This window comes from Lepus europaeus, chromosome 6, assembly GCF_033115175.1.
Source record: "Lepus europaeus isolate LE1 chromosome 6, mLepTim1.pri, whole genome shotgun sequence".
Classification (NCBI taxonomy): Eukaryota; Metazoa; Chordata; class Mammalia; order Lagomorpha; family Leporidae; genus Lepus; species Lepus europaeus.
Window position 1 is genome coordinate 113,621,176 of NC_084832.1, and position 22,367 is coordinate 113,643,542.

The following is a 22,367-nucleotide window of genomic DNA, read 5'->3' on the forward strand; positions in this document are numbered from 1 at the left end:
GACCCAGATGAAGCACTTGACTCCTGGTTTAGCCTGGCCCAGCACTGGCCATTGCAATCTTCTTGGGGAGTGAACCAGCCATGGAAAAAATCTATGTCTTTTCTGTCCTATCTCTAACACTTTCAAATAAATAAATAAATCTTTAAAAAAATAATCAAGACTGCTTCCCAGCTATGCAAGATGCCAAATCTCATAATTGACAGTTTAGAGAATTTTAGGAATGTGCTAAAAAAAAAAAAGAAAGGGTTCAAATATCCCTAGAAGGCCAGTAATGAATTTCCTGCATATTCAATTTTCTTAAAAAAATTTCTTGCTTTTCCTTCCCTCCAACTTTTATAACATTTCTGAAAATGGTAATCCATAGTTGGCTTTATTTCCCCATATCCCATTCACTATTAAAACTACTCCAATCTTTCTCTCTATCCTCAGAACCCATCAGATTCCCAGCTCCCTTGCATAGTACTTGGGTCCCATCTTGCTTGACCTCTCCATGTGACTGGGTATTCTCTCGGCTTCAGGGGCATCAGCGTGCTCCGGAGTTGCTCCTTCCTGTGTCACCTCTCCACCTTAGCCTCCTTCTTGGGCCCTTCCTCTGCTGTTTTTCTGAAGGCTGTTTTCATAGCACTATCCCTGCCTCTCCCTATTTCCTTAAATGTCCTCATTCAATCCAAGTCTTTCTTCTCTAAAATTCTTAAAGCTGATCAGTCCTGCCTTTAAAAAAAAATCCATAGATAGTAACTGCTTTGCTGAGCTTAATAGAGAGGGTTTTTTTTTTTTTAAGATTTATTGTATTCATTTTGAAAGGCAGAGGCAGAGAGAGAGAGAGAGAGAGATCTTCCATTCTCTGGTTCACTCCTCAAATGGCCAAGCCAGGAGCCAGGAGCTTCTTCTAGGTCTTTCAAGTGGGTACAGGGGCCCAGGCACTTGGGCCATCTTCTGCTGCTTTTCCAGGCCATTAGCAGGGAGCTAGATTGGATGTGCAGCAGCCAGGATTCGAACCAGTGCCCACAGGGGAAGCTGCCGTCCCAGGTGGCAGCTTAACCCACTGCATCACAGCGCCGGTCCCCTTAATGGAGTTTTGCATTTCCAACTACCTAGCTTAAACTTTAACTTGAATATCTAATGTACCTTTTAATTTCCCCATAAAAGGACTCCTAATTTCCTCTTAACTGAATTCTTTCAAAGTCTAATTTTAGTAAACTGCTTCATCATTTACTCAGTATTGAAACCAAACCCCTGGCCAGCGCCGTGGCACAACAGGCTAATCCTCTGTCTAGCGGTCCCGGTCGGGGTGCTGGATTCTGTCCCGGTTGCCCCTCTTCCAGGCCAGCTCTCTGCTATGGCCCGGGAGTGCAGTGGAGGATGGCCCAAGTGCTTGGGCCCTGCACCCCATGGGAGACCAGGAGAAGTACCTCGCTCCTGCCTTCGGATCAGCGCAGTGCGCCGGCTGCAGCGCGCCAGCCACGGCGGCCATTAGAGGGTGAACCAACGGCAAAGGAAGACCTTTCTCTCTCTCTATCCACTCTGCCTGTCAAAAATTAAAAAAAAAAAAAAAAAACCAAACCCCTAAGAATCATCTTTATGTTTTTCTTACTCTCCTATTTATTGACAGGTCCTACATTTTCTACTTCCAACAAGCATTCCACATCCATTTATAGGTTGTCTCCTGTTAGCATGGCCCTCCTCCGAGCTATCACCGTCTTTCCCTAGTGACTGGACTTCCATATGAACCAGCCCATTTCTTCCTCTCCGACTTCCTTGCAAAGTGCTTTCTACTGTAACCCCACCACCCACCCCACTGGCCTCCTTGTGATCCTCAAGAAACCAAGCCCTGTCGTCCCAAGATTTTGCTTTATGGCCGACACTGCTTGAAGCAGTCATTCCCACGCAGCTCCAAGTCTGACTCCACCTTATCTGTCAAGACTCCCTTCAGTTCTTGCCTTCCCTAAAGGAGCCTGCCACATACCCTTGCTTTTACTTTTTAATTCATCTTGCTTTTGCTATTTAATTTGCTAATTAAGTTTACTTTTAATCGTTTTGCTTTTACTTTTTAATTCAACACATTCTGTAAATTGCCTTATTTAACTGTTTGCCATTTTAGATTCTCCCCTTACTACAAGGTCAGCTCAATCAAAGCAGAGACCATGTCTGTGTGGTACCTGACTATATCACTTGAACTAAAAAGAAGATTGTCTGACATGTAGCCTGCATTCAATAAATATTTGGTAAATGACTGAATGGTGGGTAATTGGGTGAATGACCCGTGTTTAATCCCAAGGAGATTCCCTAACCTTTTCATTTCTACCCCAGTGATTCATCTTTAGCCATCAGTGATAACTTGATAGATACCCAAGGCACCATTTCATACTTTATTCATTTACTTTTGGTTCTGCCTTGGACTGTTGGTCATTTTCATTAATAACAATGACAAAAGTCTGGGGACAGCTAGTGGGAAAAGCAAAGGCAGTGATGCTGGGCCATTCAAAGGTCTCCTGGCTGATGCCATGGGTACCTAAACAGATGATGCCCACTCATCAATCATTCCTCTGCTTCCTGCAACCCAGTCTCCCTGGAGGCATCATCAGGTCCTCTCCTTCCTGAAGGCTGACAGGACGCCCCTGGGGACTCCCCACCTCTACTGCTGATGCACAGGGGTGCTTGCCCTAAGATGTTAAAAGCCTCAACTTCTGAACAAGATCAGAAAAGTCGCAGGCAGCCTGATAGTTGTTGCAGCCTTCTGGGAGGGAGCAGAACATGAAGGTAAGTAAAGGTTTTGAACACTTGAGACTGTCAATACTATTTCTTTAAAAAGCTTGACAGCATTTTGACCTACTCAGCGGTTTTCAGGCATACTTCGTGTGCTTTTAAAAATAACCGTCACTTGCTTTTACTAAGAAAAAGAAATCCACTTACCCAGTTTTTCATTGGGGTGGGGTACTGACAATGTATTTTGAAGTAATGTGTTTAAGTGGGCTCTTCCTGGATTGACCGGAGAGTCGCCTGGGGAAACACCACCCGGTACTGAGTAGTGAAGCAGCGAACAGGGAGAAGCGGGGTGTGGTTGTGCCGCGATCTGGAAGGAAGCGCAAGATCCTGTCTGCAGGGAAATGAGCCTGCCTGGTTGATTGTTTGGTGTAGGGACTCGGAAGTCTGGCAGCAGCGACCTTGGCCGTTTTCCTCGTATTTTCTTTCCTGGGGAACTCCAGCAGCGCCCCGCAGGTAATCCCGGGCGAGCAAGGCTCCGAACGCATGCCCGGAGCCCACTCTGCGCTTGCTTTCTCCCACGACGGGGCTGCAAAGTTTTAGTAACCGCTCTGCTCTTCTCCCCCCCTCCCCCCGGGGCCTAGAGACTGTTGGAGCGAAGGAACTGGACGCCACAAGCCATGCTCTACCTCAAGGGAGCACGTAAGTTCCAAGGGCTTTGCTCTTCCTGCAACAACAGCGAAAGATCCTTCAGGGTCCATGAGCCCCAGAACTGGCGGACGCAGGGCTGCGGGGAGACCCAGAGCGCCCCTGTTCCCTTAAAGGACCGAGGCCATCCAGGTCTCAGATCACCAAGATAAGGAGACGGGGTCGGCGAGGGCGGGGAGACTCCTCGAGGGTACAGAACCCACCCCCCCACACACACCCTGAACCAGCGGGCTGCGGGTTCCCGGCGCACCTGGGAAACGGCGCCCTGGCAGGTGTCGGCGCCACCCGCTGCAAAGCGCCCCCGAGGTGTCCGGGCCCAGGCGGGCGGCGCTGAACCCCGCGTCTCGCCCTTTGCAGAGGGGCGCCGCTTCATCTCCGACCAGAGCCGGAGGAAGGACCTCTCGGATCGGCTGCCTCCAGGTGAGGGACCCGTGGAGCTGGCCGGGTGGGCAGGGCTCTCTCCAGACCGGCGCGGGAGAAAGCGTCTCCCCGCGGAGAGTACTTTAAATAAGTCCCTGGAAAGTGGAATTACAAGACGTCTCTTTTGGTGCAAAAAAAAAAAAAAAAAAAAAAAAAAAAGGTTTGAAATCCGTGCACAGGAGAGATCTTCAAAAAGTTCTCCAAAAATGTGTATTTTGGAAACACTATACATGGCTTTCAAACTTCGATTGCACTTGAATTTCAAAATAAGCTTACCTTTAATTCCATTTTCCACACGTGTTTGAAGTCTCCCCCTGCAAGCAGTCCTGGCCATGTCCAAGTTGGTCGCAGCGGCTGGAGCGGAGCGGGGAAGCCAGGGTCCGAGACTGCCGGACGCGCGCTCCCTGCGGCTCGGGAGGCGGAGGCCGAGGCGGGGATGCACCTGCGCAGCCCGCCCTCCCGCTCAGGTGTGCGCGATCCGCCGGGACTGAGCGATCCCAGATCAGGCAAGGCCTGGGATTGCGCTCGGAGAAGGAGCTACGTGCTGCTTCTGCAACTCAGCGCGTTTATGGCAGGATTTGCACTCAGTTTGTCTTCACTGTTCTTATGATTATCGAAATAGAGACTTACCTAGGAGCTCCAGGCTTCCGCCTGTATTGAAAAAGCCATCCGAAGGTCCAAAATCAAAAACAGTGAAGTATAGAACCACTAGGAATGGAACCAGGTCTAGGTGTTTTTCATGATAAACTCTTCAGTGCCATTGGATTTTTTTTTTAAAAAAATGCAATTAATTTTGGTCACATTTTGAATATTTAAATGCTAAAAATAAAGAGTAAACTTATCTAGAAAAGTATCAAACACCGTGTTGAGCACACAGCAAGAGCTTAACAAATTTTTTTCAGGTTCTTCAGCTTACAGTGTAATTAAACTAATTTATGAAGGTAGGCTGTGTTTTTCCACTTCGGGTGCCTACAAATTAAAAATTATGGTTGCTCTTAAATCATGAGGGTTTGTCATGTGTCAACTTATCTTGGAAACAACCTTGACTATTTAACAGATTTTTCTTCGGTGGAATAATTACCTTATATGTGGCCAAGAATGTTGCGTCTTATCCCAAACTGCTTTGTAAGGAGCTAGAGAGGAGAAAGCAGAGACTCCCAAGCAAATCACATGCAATGCCTTCTGCCTAGACATCCTATTTTAAACTCTTTTCTCTAATCCTCCTGGCATTCCTAAAATTCTCTTTAGTAGATAGTTTAGGATTCTCTTCTGTACCCTGTACATAAACACAACATTATCAATCCTAAGCCATCTCCAAGGGAAAGGCACAATGTTTCAACTTTTAAGTCAGTCTTCTGTTTATGGAGCCCTTTGCCTAGGGATCAACAGTCTATGTTTACAGAGATTTGCCTAGTGTTATATCATGTTAGAATAGGCTTGGTCTACATGAATGTTATAAATGCTGATAGAATCCCTATCTGTTGTGTTTCCCTCTCCAGAAAGACGAAGCCCAAACGCCCAACTCCTGACTCTTCCAGAGGCAGGTGCACTCCTCTTGGCATCCTTGCGGAAACCACAGGAAGGTACAGCTGCAGGACAGAGCAGCGTTCCCTACCTTTGTGATTCTGTGTTGATTGTAGTCACCTCTCCAGAAATGCACAGAGATGGTCATGCCTTAAAGACCAGTGGATTTCTCGTTAGCATGAGTCTCAAGAATATAAAAACATTTCCCTGGTGAGACTGGGAATTGGGTACAGATTCACAATCCATATCCTACTGTAATCTTTCTCTTGCAACTTAGTACTGAGAGTTCAGAGCCCAACTTCATTATTTTTTAGTTGAGAAGACTGAGACCAAGAAAAATTAAAATAATCATAAATCCAATAGCTAACCCACATGAAACTGCTGAAAGTCAACTTTTTTTTTTTTTTTTTTTTTTTTTTTACCGTACAAGCACAGTAGTTTCATATGGTTCATGGGCTGGGCCAGTTCTGAGTAATCATCAGTATGTTCTATAGCATGTTCTGTACCAGGATTAGATGCAGTCCTCAAATAGATGCACTCTTTCCACATGTCATCACAGGTACTGCAGATTAAATATCCTTTATCCAAAATGCTTGAGACTAGAAGTATTTCAGATTTCAAGCTCTTTAGATTTTGGAATATTTGCCTCAACTTTAGAGTGGAGCATCCCTAATCGGAAAACCCAATAATCCAAAACATTTTGAGCACTCAGAGACAACAACAATCTAACAAACCTAGTTTTAGATATTACTTTGCATTTTACTAGCTGGGTGATCCTGGGACTATCGTTATCCAAAACCAATAAAGCAGTGGTACCTGGGTGTTGGGTCTGTACAGGTAGAATTCCTATTACTATTAAGAAGTCATCATTGCTCAAAAAATAAACCTAGAGTTGCAAATATTACAATGATGCCATGTTTATGACACAATTTAAGTTTTATTTTTTAAAGATTTATTTATTTATTTATTTATTTGAAAGGCAGGATAACTCTGTGTGTGTGTGTGTGTGTGTGTGTGTGAGAGAGAGAGAGAGAGAGAGGAAGAGAGGGAGGGAGATCTCCTACCCACTGGTTCACTCCCCAGATGGTCACAATAGCCAGGATTGGGCCAGGCCAATGGCAGGAATCTGGAATTCCATTCAGGTCTGCATGTGATTGGCAGGGACCCAAGCACTTGGGCCATCTTCTGCTGCCTTCTCAAGCTCGTTAGCATGAAGCTGGATAGGATTGAACCAGTACTCTGATATGGGATGCAGGCGACACAGACAGTGGCTTAACCAGCTGTGCCACAACTCCAGTCTCCATAGTTTGTTTTAAAGTGTGTAAAATATATATATATATATATATATGTGTATATGTATATATATATGTGTGTGTATGTGGTTTGCTAGCCAAAGCACATATTTTCTCTGAAAAATACAGAATTCTTGGCATTAAGATTCTGAATGGTTTATCTCTGAACATGAAATGAAGAAACAAAATTGTGTTAGTCTAAACTGATGGACAAGCTTTTGATTCCCATGATATATTGATCACAGTCTCCTTTGATGTATTTAAATTCTCTACATATTATTTGGAAAGCTCGTATTTCTTTGAAGGGTCTTCCAAAAAGTTTCTGGAAATGCATTTTTGACAAAACTATACATGAACTTCAAAAGGATTTGCATCAAAATAAACTGTCTTTTCATTCTATTTTTTGACAAACTTTATGAAGCACTGGATATAGTGAATTTTTATTTCAGCGGAGTTGACAAAGGGACGTCCTTCTAGGTGATTTTTCTTCTTCTTCCCTTTAAAAAGCAGCCCATTGTCTGCAATATTTCAAAATGTGCTAGCAATGCAGGTTAAGATGGAACCCAGATTCTCCAACTGTATTGTAACTAAGGGAGAAAATGTATCTAAAGGTGATGGAAGAGAAAATTATGAGATGCATTTTGCTTCTAGATACTTTCTTCCCATCCGTTATAGAAGGTTTGAGTTCTGCCCTATTTATAGAGGCCCAGGAGTCTTCTGTCTGACTCCTCAGCTACTTGCAGCCCCAAATGGAAAGTTTTCCAGTCCCATCCAGCTAACAGAGATCCCTTCTTTTTTATCTCATTTCCTCCTCAGGACTCTAGTTTACGTAGTAAATAAATATTTGCAAATGTGTTCCTATATAATCTTTCCCAAGTAAGAAGCAAATTGTGAATTTCCCAGTGAGTCCCAAGCTAAGGGGAAAGTTTCCAAACTGAACAAATCAAAATCCATTTATTTTAAAATTTTCAGCAGCACAGTCCAGGAGTTAACAGAGCTTAGTGGGCCATGTATTTGTTTCCTGACGTTCTTTTTTTGTCTTATCTGTTCCTCTTCAAAACAGAGAATGAGTGTTTCCTTAATGTGACTTTTCTTTACAGATGGAGAAGAAAACGTTGATCAGGCCAGATTCCTGGAAGACAGTGTGCTATACTGGTGAAAATGTGCCAGCTTGCATTCAAACTTAGTTCTGTCCTGGTGGAAAATACAAACCATGCCCTTGAAACCTGTGGACCCTTTGCACTCCATGTGTGATCTTAGCAACTTGCACAGCCAGGTCTATTCCTTCAGAAGCCTCAGAAATGCAGACTTCTCCCAGAGCAGCGCTGCCTTCTCTCATCGCTTCCTGTCCTGTTAAGGTCAGCTAGTGTCTAAATCCAAGACTGAAGATTCTCAAGTATTCTTCCATCTGTTACAGCCAGTGCCTGTGTGGATCTCATAATTCTTACTTTTTTCATTCTGTTCTCTCTTGAATTTTGTTGTCACTGAGCAGCTATTCTATCTTTTTCCCAAGAAGGGCAGGGAGGGAGGGAGGGAGGGAGGGAGGGATGGGAAAAAGAAGAGCAGCATCTTGCAGTGCCTCCAGGAGAAGTGCATTATGAAGAAAGGAGGTGGAAGAGGGTGACCAGGACAAGCTCTGTGATAAGAGCACCTGGGTGTGTGTGTCCAGGGAAGGGAAAGGAAGGTGGCCCCAGAAGGTTTGCTGAAGATGTGGAACTCCCCATGCGCTCTTTGTGTCTCCTTTAGCCCCATTTAGAAACCTGGGTCCCAGAATCACTGGGAACTAAGCAGGTGGAGGCACACCCTGCTCGGGCGTTTACTTTATACAGGGGACAGAGCGGTGTTTGAGGTGACCCATTTGCAGCAGCTAAGTCGATGCTGCAGAGTCCAGGTCTCTGCTGACTCTGTCTGGAGCTCCAGGCTTTATTTGACAGCATAACATTACATAAAGGTGCCCTGATAACCGCAGTGCATGGTGATGCACCACATTTACTCTTTTTCCAAGTCAACTTGGGTCCAATAGCATCTGAAAACACACATATACACACACGCACCCCTACAGCATGAGTAATGATGTATTTATTTGGAATTACAATGTGACCATCTTGTTAATTTTTAAGCTAATCAATTCAGAGTCATTACTGATAATATCATAAATAGAAAGTATTATTAACTCTTATTGTCATCAATATATAGTTATTATTTAGTAGCTAAAGAAAATCTCAATGTGAATGTCTCTGTAACTTGGAATTGCAATTTCAATATGTTAAGTAATCAAAACCCTGCTTGTCTGTCTCTTGTTTCATAGTGGGATAATGAAACTCTATGGTAGTTAATGTGACATTGATATATGCCCTATATGAAATAATTAAAGCAATCTATGTGACATCATCATAGTCATTATTGAGGACTTCATTTTACAGTGGATTTATGTCCAGTTCACCATGAAGTATTTACTCATCAGACACAAATTTGAATGTTAAAAATAATTTGTATGTCCTAAGAACATTTTTAACACTTGTCATATGGAATAAGTCTCTCCACAACTAACCACAACAATCTCAAGTATTTCTTACAAGACAGAGCTTTAAAAAGTTGTCTAAAAAATTTTTTTAAAAACCTGTCTAAATGACCTATAGCTATTTAAACATAGCTACAAGTGTTTCAAGTTTTCAAATTCCTCACATTCCACCATACAGATGGACTTATTAATTACAAAGGCCTCTCTCTTCAGCTTGCTATAACCTTCCAACTCTTTTAGTGGGTTTTTTTGGTTCTCTTCCTATCTTTTTAAACTTTTTTTTTTTGACAGGCAGAGTGGATAGTGAGAGAGAGAGACAGAGAGAAAGGTCTTCCTTTTTGCCGTTGGTTCACCCTCCAATGGCCAGTGCATCGTGCTGATCTGAAGCCAGGAGCCAGGTGCTTCTCCTGGTCTCACATGCAGGTGCAGGGCCCAAGCACTTGGGCCATCCTCCACTGCCTTCCCGGGCCATAGCAGAGAGCTGGCCTGGAAGAGGGGCAACCGGGACAGAATCCGGTGCCCCAACCAGGACTAGAACCCGGGGTGCCGGCGCTGCAAGGCGGAGGATTAGCCTGTTAAGCCACGGCACTGGCCTCTTCCTATCTTTTTAAAAAATTAATTATTTTATTCATTTGAGAGGCAGAGAGACAGAACATACTCCTGTTTACTCCCCAGATGTGTGAAATGGTCCCCCCGCCCCACCCAGGGACAAAGCCGGAAGCTGGGGATTCAATCCAGGTCTCCCATGTGGGTGGCAGGGACCCACTCACTTGAGCCATCAGTGTTGCCTCCCCAGACCTTGTATTGGTCTGAAGCCAGAACTAGGTATAGAAATGTAGCACTCCAGTATGGAACATTGGTGTCTTAATCACTAAGCCAGATGAAATTCTGATTCCTACTCATGCTGTTCCAAAGCAGGAATTTGCAACTGAGTTAATTTCTGTATGTATTACCTATGTACATTTCTAGTCATAGCATTATTCTTTCAGTGGACAAGAAGCACTTAAATTTTAAAGTTTTATGTTGAATAGTAAAAATATTTTACTGTATATAACAGTATGTATTTACTGTGTGTAACAGTACACCAACATATTACCAATCAAGAGTATCATTTGAATACATGGGTTATGACATTTTACTAAGGGTATATTTCCATGGTTGTTGAAACAATGAAATCCTCTTTTATCATGAGATCCTCATGCAATTTCAGCTAATGAGTCCATAATATGAAGATAATTCAAAAAGTCCATGAAAAATGGAAGTAAAGGATGAGTTTACTTTGGTGCAAAAATATTTTGAAATCCATGCATAGTTGTCAATGTTCCATGAACTTTTTGAAGATCCTTTATATAAATCCATCTTACTCTTGAATTTTTTCTTGCTCTTCAGAGCAATTTTCAAACTGCTCTGTCAATGGTAGCTTAATTGGCATTCAAAGGACAGAGAGAGAAATATCTCCTATCTGTTTGTTCAATCCTCCAATGCTGGGACTGGGTCGGGCTGAAGCCAGGAGCTGGAAACTCAATCCAGGTCTCCCACATGGTTGGCTGGAGCCCAGGTATTTGAGCCAACACCTGCTGTCTTCCAGGTGCATCAGCAGGAAGCTGGAAGGGAGAGTGTAGCCAGAAGTCAAACCCAAACACTCAGAAATGGGATTTGGGTGTCCAAGTCAAACCCAAACACTCGGAAATGGAATGTGGGTGCCCAAAGTCAAACCCAAACACTCAGAAATGGAATGTGGGTGTCCAAAGCAGCTTAACTGCTGCACCAAATGCCCACTTATTATTTTTTGCCATTTAAATATAGTTATATTTAAAATGTAAAGCTACTTAATTATAGTCATCATTCAGTAAGCACATCACAGAATGTAGAGATATTATCATTATAATTAAGTACATGCTCTTTTTTTTATCTTTTGCTAACTTTTTTTTTTTTTTTTTGACAGGCAGAGTGGATAGTGAGAGAGAAACAAAGAGAAAGGTCTTCCTTTTTGCCATTGGTTCACCCTCCAATGGCCACTGTGGCCAGCGCATCGTGCTAATCCAAAGCCAGGAGCCAGGCGCTTCTCCCGGTCTCCCATGTGGATGCAGGGCCCAAGGACTTGGGCCATCCTCCACTGCCTTCCTGGGCCATAGTAGAGAGCTGGCCTGGAAGAGGGGCAACTGGGAAAGAATCCAGCGCCCCAACCGGGACTAGAACCCGGTGTGCCGGTGCCGCAAGGTGGAGGATTAGCCTGTTAAGCCACGGCGCCGGCCGCTAACTATTTTTTAAAGTTTCATTAAACGCTTTCATTAAACACTATTAACTGACAGGTTCTTTACACGTTATTTTAATGCCAAACAATTTTTTAAAAGAAACTATCAATAAAAATTTAACCTTTTAAATTGCCAATATTTATATGGGTCTAATCAATTTTTCATCTATTGTTTAAATAGAAAATCACTGCAGTAGATGATATAGTTCAGATGATAACATCTTTCTGTCATTATTTGAACATGAATTCTAGACTGCAGAAGTGATATAAATATAGACTAATATGCATTAAGATCTGCAACTAGAATAAGTATTTTCTTAGGGATTTTGGTTCTCTACAATGCTAGATAAAAAATGATGACTTTGATAATGTGAGAATGAGGTCAGCAAAGACTTATTTATTTAATATATGTAGGTAGAACACATTCAAGGCCAAAATCAGGATTCTTTAGGGGGAGAGGGGAGACTTGTTTGGTAAGGTATAGAAACTAAATGCTAGGCAAAGGAGTATGGTGGTGATAATTTTAAAATAAACACCAATAAGAAAACAATTTTACTGCTTAAATTAGTCATCTACAAAATACTTACTTAAGTCTAACCACTTTAACACCCTTCTTTCATGCCTAAATATACTGGGAAAACAACAGATGGAAAAATAATTTGGTTCTTATTCTAAATAGTAAAATGGCCATTTGCTGAATCTCCTCCACTTTTTAGGCAGAGAAGAAATTCCATTGTACTAGAAGGACATTAAAGCCCTGGCAAATCCATTTTCATCAGTAACCATTCCTCTGTGTTCTTAGGAAACCAGTTCTGCTCAGCAGGTGTGGAGCTCAGTTCTTGTATTCACCGTGCAGCTTTTTCTTCCCACGAGGAACGTGCCTCAGAGACAACGGCGACTTGATATTCAGCCGGTCCCTTTCCGCCTCCTCCTCTTCGTTGTATCTCTCATCCTCATCCTCTTCTTCCACATCACTGCTCTGAGGACTGGAGGCCTGAGACCCCAAAGGAGAAGGTGGCACCGAGGAAGGCCTGGGGTACATAAACCCTTCCGTCTGCCAAAGACGAAAATACCACACAAAATGAGATGTGCTTTCTTGGTGTTCAGTAATGTCAATACTTCGCATGCACATACAACAAAGACGTTGTGAGATATCTTCTGTGGTCTGCGGGGTGTGGTTAAACTTTCATTCATTTTGATTCTAGTACCACCAAGCTCAAGAGAGATTCATTGTATATACAGCTATCCTTTTTTAAGCATTGAATTATGCCAGATGCTGTATACATTTTACTTCATTGAATCATCTAACATTCCAATACATTTGTTCTTCCAACTCACAGAGGAAGACTGAAGATTAGAGAGGTCAAATGGCCAAATGACTTGTCCAGGGCCATAGATCATTTGTCAAGGTCATACGTGGTAGAGCAAAGATTTCTACCAGAGCTTTAATTCCAACTACTGTGTTACACTGCTGATAGTCTGCGTCCTTTAATTCCAACTACTGTGTTTCACTGCTGATAGTCTATGCCATCCTCCAGATTTGCTTAACAAAGTTGCAGGACATGTGCAACCCGGACATGCCATGGGCAGCCACTCTCAGCAGGTATCCTAGAAGCTAGGACACTTATCTGACCCTGAAATTCCACTAATTACTGTTCTTGCAGTAACTGAGCAAATATTACTAGGCTTTAATCAAATTGTACTTCTACCTAAGATTTGCTTAGATAACTCATTTGATTAATGTACTGAACACCAACTACATAACACACCACAATGCTACCAAAGAAGTAACTTGAAAACCATGATCCCTGCCCTCCAGGAATGCATAGGCTTGAATGTGGAGACAATGCATCAAAGTGTTACAGCACAAGTGGCTCTCTATTTCACCTTTTTATACATCATTCAGGTACAGGCATTTCAAGTTTTAGGTACCTGATTTGAAGGCAATATTAGAAAAAGCAATGACACCAAGTCCTGCACTTAGGGCCTGGCTCAGAGTAGGTGTTCAATACTTAGTTGAATCAGTAGAAAAATGGATGAATACAGGTGAATTATCCTGAAGTGGAGTGACTGCCTCTAAATAAACTGAGAAGCCAACACTGAATGCATAGGAGTTGCAATTTCTGGGTGGAGAGATTAAGAAAATACCTTTACTTTCTCTATGGGCAAAGTTCACCTGGGGATAACTTCCTAGATGTTTTTTCCCCAGACACCTGACATAGATTGAATGCAAATTGTAGTATCTGGAAAAACTGTTTATGGTAGAAGTGACTTCTGATTGGTAAACTACATCTCAACTTGAAGGGTCTATCAATATTTGATTTTGGTAACCACAACTTTTGGAAATCTCTGAATGTGATGACTCTCGTATTTGAGTGCATACTTCACAAGGACTATGGAAGCTTGCCTGTCAAGGTTTACATGAGACATTGGCCTTTGCAGGGGCATATTTGAAATATGTAGGTAGTACACACTGAAAGATCACATCAGTATCCTAAGCTAAGCGAGGATGAATCTCAAATCCAGTGTTTTGAGCTTTTCCATCTTGTGCCTGAGTTGCCACCTGATGGAAAGGAGGCCAAAGAAGTGCAGCTCCTGGACTGCAGTGTAGACTGCTGCAAGGACCAGTCTCACTAAAGACAAGTACCTGTGCTACAGTGCTCAGCACTGCATTTCCTGTCTGTTGACACATGTGGCTACGGTGATCTCATGAACGTAAAAGTTTACAAGAAGCTCCCTGGTGGGCACTGCTGAAGGGACTTAAATGCTCATCTGGTCCAAAGCACCCCGAGAAACTTGAATTAACAATATATGTACTCTTGCCAGGCACTCAGCCTATTTTTATTCCTGGGCAATAAATTCATCTCCTTTTAAAGCAGCCCAGTTTGTTTTGTTAACAACTCCCAAAAGAATGGAGGTCTAACAGGCAATTTAAGCATTGAGGCGTCAAGTTTTAATATGGAAGTGCATCACCAAGGACGTGAATTAGCTATTCATCCTGTACACAAGGCAAATTCTGAATTGAGAGCTTTGAGATACTCAGATTTGTGAGTTCCTCTATTCTTTGCTCTGGTTCAAAACTATAAAAAAGTAGAAGAACCTGTGTATTTGGCTACTTCGCAACTAAAACATATAGTTAGAAGTCACCATAAATAAAAATTTTAGCTTTCAAAACATGGACAATACATTAAATACTCACAGTTGGTGGTGATGTGGGTTCCATGTGGAATCTATCTGGAAAAGCTCTGCTTAATGTCAAGTGCCTGGCATGCTGGTAATACTATTGAAAGAAAGCCAATTCACAAGTTAAACAAAAGAAGAGTTAGATATCTCAGTAGCCATGTTGTAAAGCCTTATTACACTAGCTATGAAATAAATGGGTTTTCTTTTTTTTTTTTTTTTTTGGACAGGCAGAGTGGACAGTGAGAGAGAGAGAGACAGAGAGAAAGGTCTTCCTTTTGCCATTGGTTCACCCTCCAATGGCCGCCGCGGTAGGCACGCTGCGGCCGGAGCACCGCGCTGATCCGATGGCAGGAGTCAGGTGCCTATCCTGGTCTCCCATGGGGTGCAGGACCCAAGCACTTGGGCCATCCTCCACTGCACTCCCTGGCCATAGCAGAGAGCTGGCCTGGAAGAGATGCAACCGGGACAGGATCGGTGCCCCGACTGGGACTAGAACCCGGTGTGCCGGCGCCGCAAGGCGGAGGATTAGCCTAGTGAGCCACGGCGCCGGCCATAAATGGGTTTTCTTAATTTTTATTTATTTACTTTCATTTTATTTGACACACAGAGAGAAACAGAGAAACAGAAATAGAGAAAGTTCTTCCATCTGCTGGTCCTTTCTCCCAAATTCCTGCAACAGCTAGAGGTGGGTCAAGAGGAAGACAGAAGCCTGGGCCTCAATTTAGGTCTTCCACATGGCTGGCAGGGACCCAAGCATTTGAACCATCACTGCTGCCTCTCAGGATGTACATTAACAGGAAGCCAGAAGCACAGCCTGGACTCGAACCCTGGCACTGCAGTATGCGATGCTGGGATCCCAAGCAGCTTCTTAACTAGTGTCAAACGCCTGCCTCTGATATACATGTTTTTAAAGGGGCAGAATCCTTTCACCCTCAGGAATGAGAGAGACAGGAAATAAATGACAGTATTCATTTTAATCATTTTTCAATGCATAGGCCAAGAAATAGCACAAAAAGTAGGGGAAAACATCGATCCTGGCCATTCTGAGCCCTGAGTTGAGCACCAAGGGTGACTAGAAACACGGGTTTCGTTCCACAGAGAAGCAGAACGGCATGGAAAAAAGACGAGGCCTCGATGGGCAGAGGACATGGAAATCCTGCCTCAGAACTTAGGAGAGAGGCCGCCTGTAAGAGCCTTATCTTTCTGTTTTCACTGTAAAGCAGAGACAGGAAGATTAGCCACCCAGGATGCAATGGGCATTGGCCTGAGTGTGTGTAGACAGATGCTGAGCAAGTCACGGCAGGCATCAGTTGGCCTGGAGAGTCAGCAGCACACAAGCAGGTACATCATGAGATGCCAATTTATTAATTATTCAGTCATCCAATGCTAAGCCAGGTGAACATCTGGGTGTTTGTAAACCTATCACGTGATTGGATGGAGGTATTTCCTGCACGTATCATTTTGTAATCCATACAAAAGACCTTTAAAAAGTTTGTGGAAAATGCAAATTCTGAACAAAACTATATAAGAATATCAAAATTACTTGTCCCAAAATAAAGATATCTTTTTCATTTTTATTTTCTGAGAAATGTTTGCAATACCTGCTCTCTGTTGTAGTGGAGGAGCGTGGCCACATTATCTCTCTGATGAAACACAGTGGGGACTTTCCTCCCGACACTTTCCTCATCTTCATGAAATGGTTCTGCATACAAACTACACTCTGATAATAGACTGACTAGCCGTTTCCTGAAAGATGTGCTATTAAGGACGCAAACTCAATGTGAAGGTTTGGAGTTCAGACTTCAAGAACTCATATTAAGGTTAAAAAGTACATGAAACTTTCATAGAAATTTTAACAATTATATTGAACTGGCTTTATGGATTATGACTAGAATCAATGCTTTCCTTGTCCAATGGAATTTTCTAAAGATGTATTTTATTTGCTTGGCAGACAGAGTTATGGAGAGATAGAGATAGAGATAGAGATAGAGATAGAGATAGAGATAGATAGAGATTGAGATCTTGCATCCACTGATTCATTCCCCAAATGGCAGCAATGGCTAGGGCTGGACCAAGCCAAAGTTAGGAGCCTGAAACTTCATCTGGGTTCCCACAGATGGGAGACAGGAGCTCAGGTACTTGGACCATCTTCTATTTCTGTCTCAGGTACGTTAGCAGGGAGCTGGATGGGAAGTGGAACAGTCACTCAAACAGGCACTCATACGAGATCCTGGCATTGCAGGTAGCAGCTTAACCCACCTCCTTAACAACACCAGCCTTCTAATGAAATTTTTAAAATTTACTTCTTAGAGAGAGAGAAAGAATTCCAATTTGTTAATTCACTACCCAAATATCTGCAATGGCTGGGAGCCAGAGCCGAGAGTCTTGAAGCCAATATGCATCTCACACATGGGTTGCAAGAACCTAACCATTTAAGCCATTGCCGCTGCCATCCAGGGTCAGAATCAGCAGGAAGCTGGAGTCAGCAGCCAGAGCCAAGTATCGAACCCAGGCATTCAGATGTAGTACCCAGGTATCTCAACCTCTAAGCCAAAGCCCGCCCCCAGTGGAATTCTTACAGTGGTGGCTCTCAAAGTGTTTATAAAAATCTTACTTACCCTGCCTAAGTATCTCCAGTCCAGAAGATCTGACAGCCTCTCTGTCCGGTTCCTCTGGATAATTCTCTGGCGGCGTGACTGTTTGCAAAATCCATAGAGAAATTGAGTCAGCTGATTGCACGAGTCATCTGGAGAGCGGAACCTCCTGTCCACGATGTAAATACCTGACGAGCACAAAACCAAAGCACAGGTAAGTCAGGTTAGCCTTAAAACCCCTCTTCCCCATCTTTATTCTATCTTTGGATCAGAGACCAACTGTATCAACCACTCCCTGACTCTGCCTTTGCCTCCACTTGATCGCTTCCCTTCTAACATTGATCCCTTATTAATGGTTTGCAACAGTTACCGACACAGAGCCAACAAAGGGAATCTTGCTGAAAAGAACTCTGACCATCTAGGGATGTGTGAAATCAACTGTATTCCAGAATTCGCAGGGTGGAACCTGGGTACCAGTTTTTCTGTGTTCCCTGATGTTTCCAGGATGTAACCAGGGCTGAGATCCACCACTCTAGCCTGGGTAAAGAGAACAGCTCCTATGTAACTGTCAAAGACCCACGGGATTGGCAAGGTGTGGGCAGAGAATCCATCCCATTCTAACTTCCCTACCAGACAACAAAACTGATAGAAGATAGATAGATAGACAGATAGATAGATAGATATATACATACATACATACATACATACATACATACATAGAGATAGATGATAGATAGATGGACTAATTGATAGATTGGTGGTGATGAGTAAATTCCCAGGCCACAATTTAACTGAGTCATGCTGATTTGACAATGACCTTTAAAATAATAATCATAGGCTGCAGTGCTGGCCTCCCATATGGGTGTCGGTTTGAGTCCCGGCTGCTCCACTTCCTATCCAGCTCCCTGCTAATGTGCCTGGGAAAGCAGCAGAGGATGGCTCAAGTCCTTGGTCCCCTGCACCCATGTGGGAGACCCAGAAGAAGCTTCTGGCTCCTGGCTTCAGCCTGGCCAGCTCAGCCCTGGCGGTTGCAGCCATCTGGGGAGTGAACCAGCAGATGGAAGGTCTTCCCTTCTCTCTCTGCCTCTGACTCACTCTGTAACTCTTTCAAATAAATAAAATAAATCTTTAAAAAATATAATCATATGTGTTGTTCAGTATAGTGACCAAGATATGTACCCTAAGACAATGTTTTTTGTAATATTACTTCTAGGAAACAGAGTTCAGAAAAGGAAAGAATATGATCAGCAAGTGTCGCCCAGGTTTCTCACTCCTTTTGCAGCTTGTTTTTAGGGCAATATGTTGAATATCAAAAGCATTCTTATCTGTGAACCACATAATCGAATTTACGTTTAATTAAACAACAAGTATAAACATGAATTTAGTGATCAGGGTAGCTTTAGAGGGAGGTTCTGCAAAGCCCTTGCTTGGTTAGGGGGGCACGTCTCCTGGGTAAGGATCGTGATGAAAAGCCTCACCATAAGCAGTCGGGTCAGCCACGTGCTCCTGCATGAAGCAGCCAAAGCCGGAGAGGTTTGTGGTCACACTGGGGATGCCCATCACGGTGCACTCGGCTGCCGGAGGAAACAAAGACTTGGCTTCAGACCCATGCCTATAGCCTCATGCGTATGCAGCAGGAACAATGTCCTTATCATCCCACTCACAGCAGTGTCCACTTTGTGCCACCTGTGCTACCATATCTGTGCTCTGCTCCTTTACTCTTCCCACAAGCCTGAGACATAGGGCAATCACCATCCCATCCTCAATAGCAAAGAAACTGAAGCACAGCAAAGTCAAACAATCTGGCCAACCTCACAAAGCCAGAGGATGTGACAGAACTAAAATTTGAAGCCAGGGGCCCAGCTCCAAACCACCCCACACTACTGCCTGTCTAACCCCAACTGTGGTTAGACATGGTTTTTGCTCCATTCTAGCTTTGTATCTCTAAGCACCTGGCAAGATTGTGGAACGACTGGATGTGACTTCAACATGACTGCGTCTCTGCTCATAGAAATTTCCCTTGGCACAAATCCCTGCTACTTTCTTGGGAGTTCAGAGAACTGATGATGTCCCAGGCCTCCTTCATCTTTTGGTTAAAACCTGATGTTCTTGGGGCCAAGATTTCGCACAATGCTTAAGATGCCAGTTTGGGGGGTGGGGAGCACAGCACTGTGGCATAGCAGGTAAAGCCACTACCTGCAGTGCCAGCATCCCACATGGGTGCTGGTTTGAGTCCCGGCTGCTCCACTTCCTATCCAGCTCTCTGCTATGGCCTGGGAAAGCAGTGAAAGATGTCCCAAGTCTTTGGGCCTCTGCACCCACGTGAGAGACCCAGAAGAAGCTCCTGGCTCCTGGCTTTGGATCGGCGCAGCTCTGGTGGTTGTGGCCAATTGGAGAGTGAACCAGCAGGTGGAAGACCTCTCTTTCTCTCTCTCTGCCTTTCCTCCCTCTGTGTAATTCTGACTTTCAAATAAATAAATAAATCTTTAAAAAAAATAAGATGCCAGTGGGGAAGAAGCCTATATATATCCTTTATCCTATATCCTGAGTTTGAATCACAGCCGTGCTCCCAGTTCCAACTTCCTGTTGGTGCATTTGTTGAGAGGAAGCAGGTGAAGACTTGAGTACTTGGGTTCCTGTCACTCATGTAGGAGACTCAGACTGAGTATCTGGCTCTTGGCTTTGGCCTGGCCCAGCCCAGCTGTTGCAGACATTTGGGGCACTAACCAGTACATCGAAGATCTCTCTCTGTCTGTCTGCCTTTCAGAATGAAAAAAAAAAAAAATATATATATATATATATATATATATATATATATTGTTCTCAGGACACTTGCATTTTTAATCAGGAATTTATATTTGATTATGGAATGACTCTCGGTTGGTGAAAGGAAGCTACCATCACTCCGTGAAGTGATACAATTTAGACAGCGGCCTTACCTCCTGCTCTACAATCATTTCCTCGTGGCTTTAGTTCTGTAGCTTGAGAACAGTGCTTCTCTGAGGTTTTGGAGGTGGGAGATGGGAGGAATCTGGGGTGGGGATTATCAACTCTTTTGAGAATATTATGAAAATTCTAGGACTTATTTCTGGAAAAACTGTCTTATACACTCATATGCATGCACACACAGAATTTTGCGCACAATTCCAGGGAGGCTCACAGATCCTTATTTTTTTTTTTTTTTTGACAGACAGAGTGGACGGTGAGAGAGAGAGAGATAGAGAGAAAGGTCTTCCTTTTTGCTGTTGGTTCACCCTCCAATGGCCGCCGCGGTTGGCGCGCTGCGGCCGGCGCACCACGCTGATCCGATGGCAGGAGCCAGGTGCTTCTCCTGGTCTCCCATGGGGTGCAGGACCCAAGCACTTGGGCCATCCTCCACTGCACTCCCTGGCCACAGCAGAGAGCTGGCCTGGAAGAGGGGCAACCGGGACAGGATCGGTGCCCCGACCGGGACTAGAACCCGGTGTGCCGGTGCCGCAAGGCGGAGGATTAGCCTATTGAGATCCTTATTTTTAAATTAAATATGCATCCACTATCAGTACACAAGGTAGTAAAAGGCCAGGTCCCCATGTTAGCTCAGTACGTGTTCACTGAACGAATTTAATGAAACAACTGCTTGCACTCCGAGTCATTAAGTTTCCTCAAAACTCAGAACAAGCTTTAAGGAATGCTTTCCAGGGTGAGTTAGACCTAGTATCACATATAGAAAGATGATTTGTTATAGTGAAGAGCTAGCTGATATGCCAATGCTAAATTTATACCACTAGAAATCTTGTTCTTTCTGTAACTATGGTTTAAGTGAGGAGTGACCAATTCCTTTTGGTTAATTTCAAACATCAAATGACTCATTTATTAATTGTCTTTGACTAAAACCTTTTATCTACTTTATCTGAAAAGCCAAAAGAGAAAGAGAGATGAGAGACAAAGAGAAATTGAGATCTTCTCTCTACAGTTTCATTTCCCAAATGCCCACAACAGACAGGGCTGAGCCAGGCCAGTGCCAGGATCTGGGGACTAAATACAGGTCTTTCACCTAAGCCATCACTTCCTACCTACCAGGGTGCTTATTGGCAGGAAGTTATAAGAAACAATTTAGACTCTAACCTAGGCACTATGATGTGGCATATGGTATCGCTAGTGGTGGCTTAACAAGTGTGCAAGGGCCTGCTTCTCTATCTCTTGTACCATTTTCTCAGGTCTTTATATTAGAACATTATATCTATATCTCCCTATCATTTTAGGTTGTTAAGATTAACTGGCCGGCGCCACGGCTCAATAGGCTAATCCTCCACCTTGCGGCGCCGGCACCCAGGGTTCTAGTCCCGGTCGGGGCGCCGGATTCTGTCCTGGTTGCCCCTCTTCCAGGCCAGCTCTCTGCTATGGCCCGGGAAAGCAGTGGAGGATGGCCCAAGTCCTTGGGCCCTGCACCCCATGGGAGACCAGGAGAAGCACCTGGCTCCTGGCTTCGGATCAGCGCGATGCGCCGGCTGCAGCAGCCATTGGAGGGTGAACCAATGGCAAAAGGAAGACCTTTCTCTCTGTCTCTCTCTCTCTCACTGTCCACACTGCCTGTAAAAAAAAAAAAAAAAAAAGATTAACTGTCTATAGAAGGCTGTTTTGGTGGGAGGTCAGCTTAGTTACAGGACTCGTCTTTCCCAGTGCTTCCCTCATTCCGTCACTCATGCACTCATGATTTCTGCCGCCCTGTATGTGACCCTTCCAATATTAAACTGCAATCTTTATTAGAAATAACAGAAACAAGGGTCAATAGCAGAGTGTTAATTTCAGCAGTGAAATGTGTCTTTTCCTTCTCTCACAAGATACTGCATCATAAACAATTTGAGATATTTGTGTGTGCATTTTATAAAAAGGCACCATTTTCATACAAGTGGGACTGATGTCAGTAGCAAGTTCTAGAAATGCCAGGGCAGCTGGCTAGAGGAGTTAGATACGTTTTCCATGTCATGGTCTGAGTAGTGACTGAGAGAAAATTATTCTTGAAAGACCCTAAAATAAGACTCAGACCTTCGGACGGTCCTAGTATTGCTCCTGTTGAAAAGAATCCTATGGGATCCCATTTTTATAGAATTTTAAGTTCTATTTTTAAAATATAGGACCATAACACAAATGTTTAGAAAGTTCCTCCTCTCTAATTCAGCCTACTATTT

The 22,367-nt window shown here is 43.6% G+C and overlaps 2 protein-coding genes across 2 annotated transcripts in view; one reads left to right on the forward strand and one right to left on the reverse strand.

Moving 5' to 3' along the window:
* The first annotated feature begins 2,754 nt into the window (after nt 1-2,754).
* Nucleotides 2,755-8,135, forward strand: SPX (spexin hormone). Its single transcript, XM_062195230.1, has 6 exons — nt 2,755-2,760; nt 3,139-3,219; nt 3,348-3,405; nt 3,769-3,831; nt 5,331-5,414; nt 7,748-8,135. Exons 1-6 carry the CDS (start codon nt 2,755-2,757, stop codon nt 7,804-7,806), a joined length of 351 nt encoding a protein of 116 aa, XP_062051214.1. The 3' UTR covers nt 7,807-8,135.
* Nucleotides 8,136-11,799: 3,664 nt separating this feature from the next.
* The window catches only part of GYS2 (glycogen synthase 2), a 65,063-nt gene continuing 54,495 nt past the window's right edge, over nt 11,800-22,367 (reverse strand). The window contains exons 13-16 of the mRNA XM_062194915.1: nt 18,678-18,773; nt 17,224-17,387; nt 14,622-14,702; nt 11,800-12,476 (exon numbers count right to left, since the gene is read on the reverse strand). Of these exons, the coding sequence (XP_062050899.1) occupies nt 12,255-12,476; nt 14,622-14,702; nt 17,224-17,387; nt 18,678-18,773 (563 nt within the window). The 3' untranslated portion in view covers nt 11,800-12,254. The remainder of the gene's footprint in view (nt 12,477-14,621; nt 14,703-17,223; nt 17,388-18,677; nt 18,774-22,367) is intronic.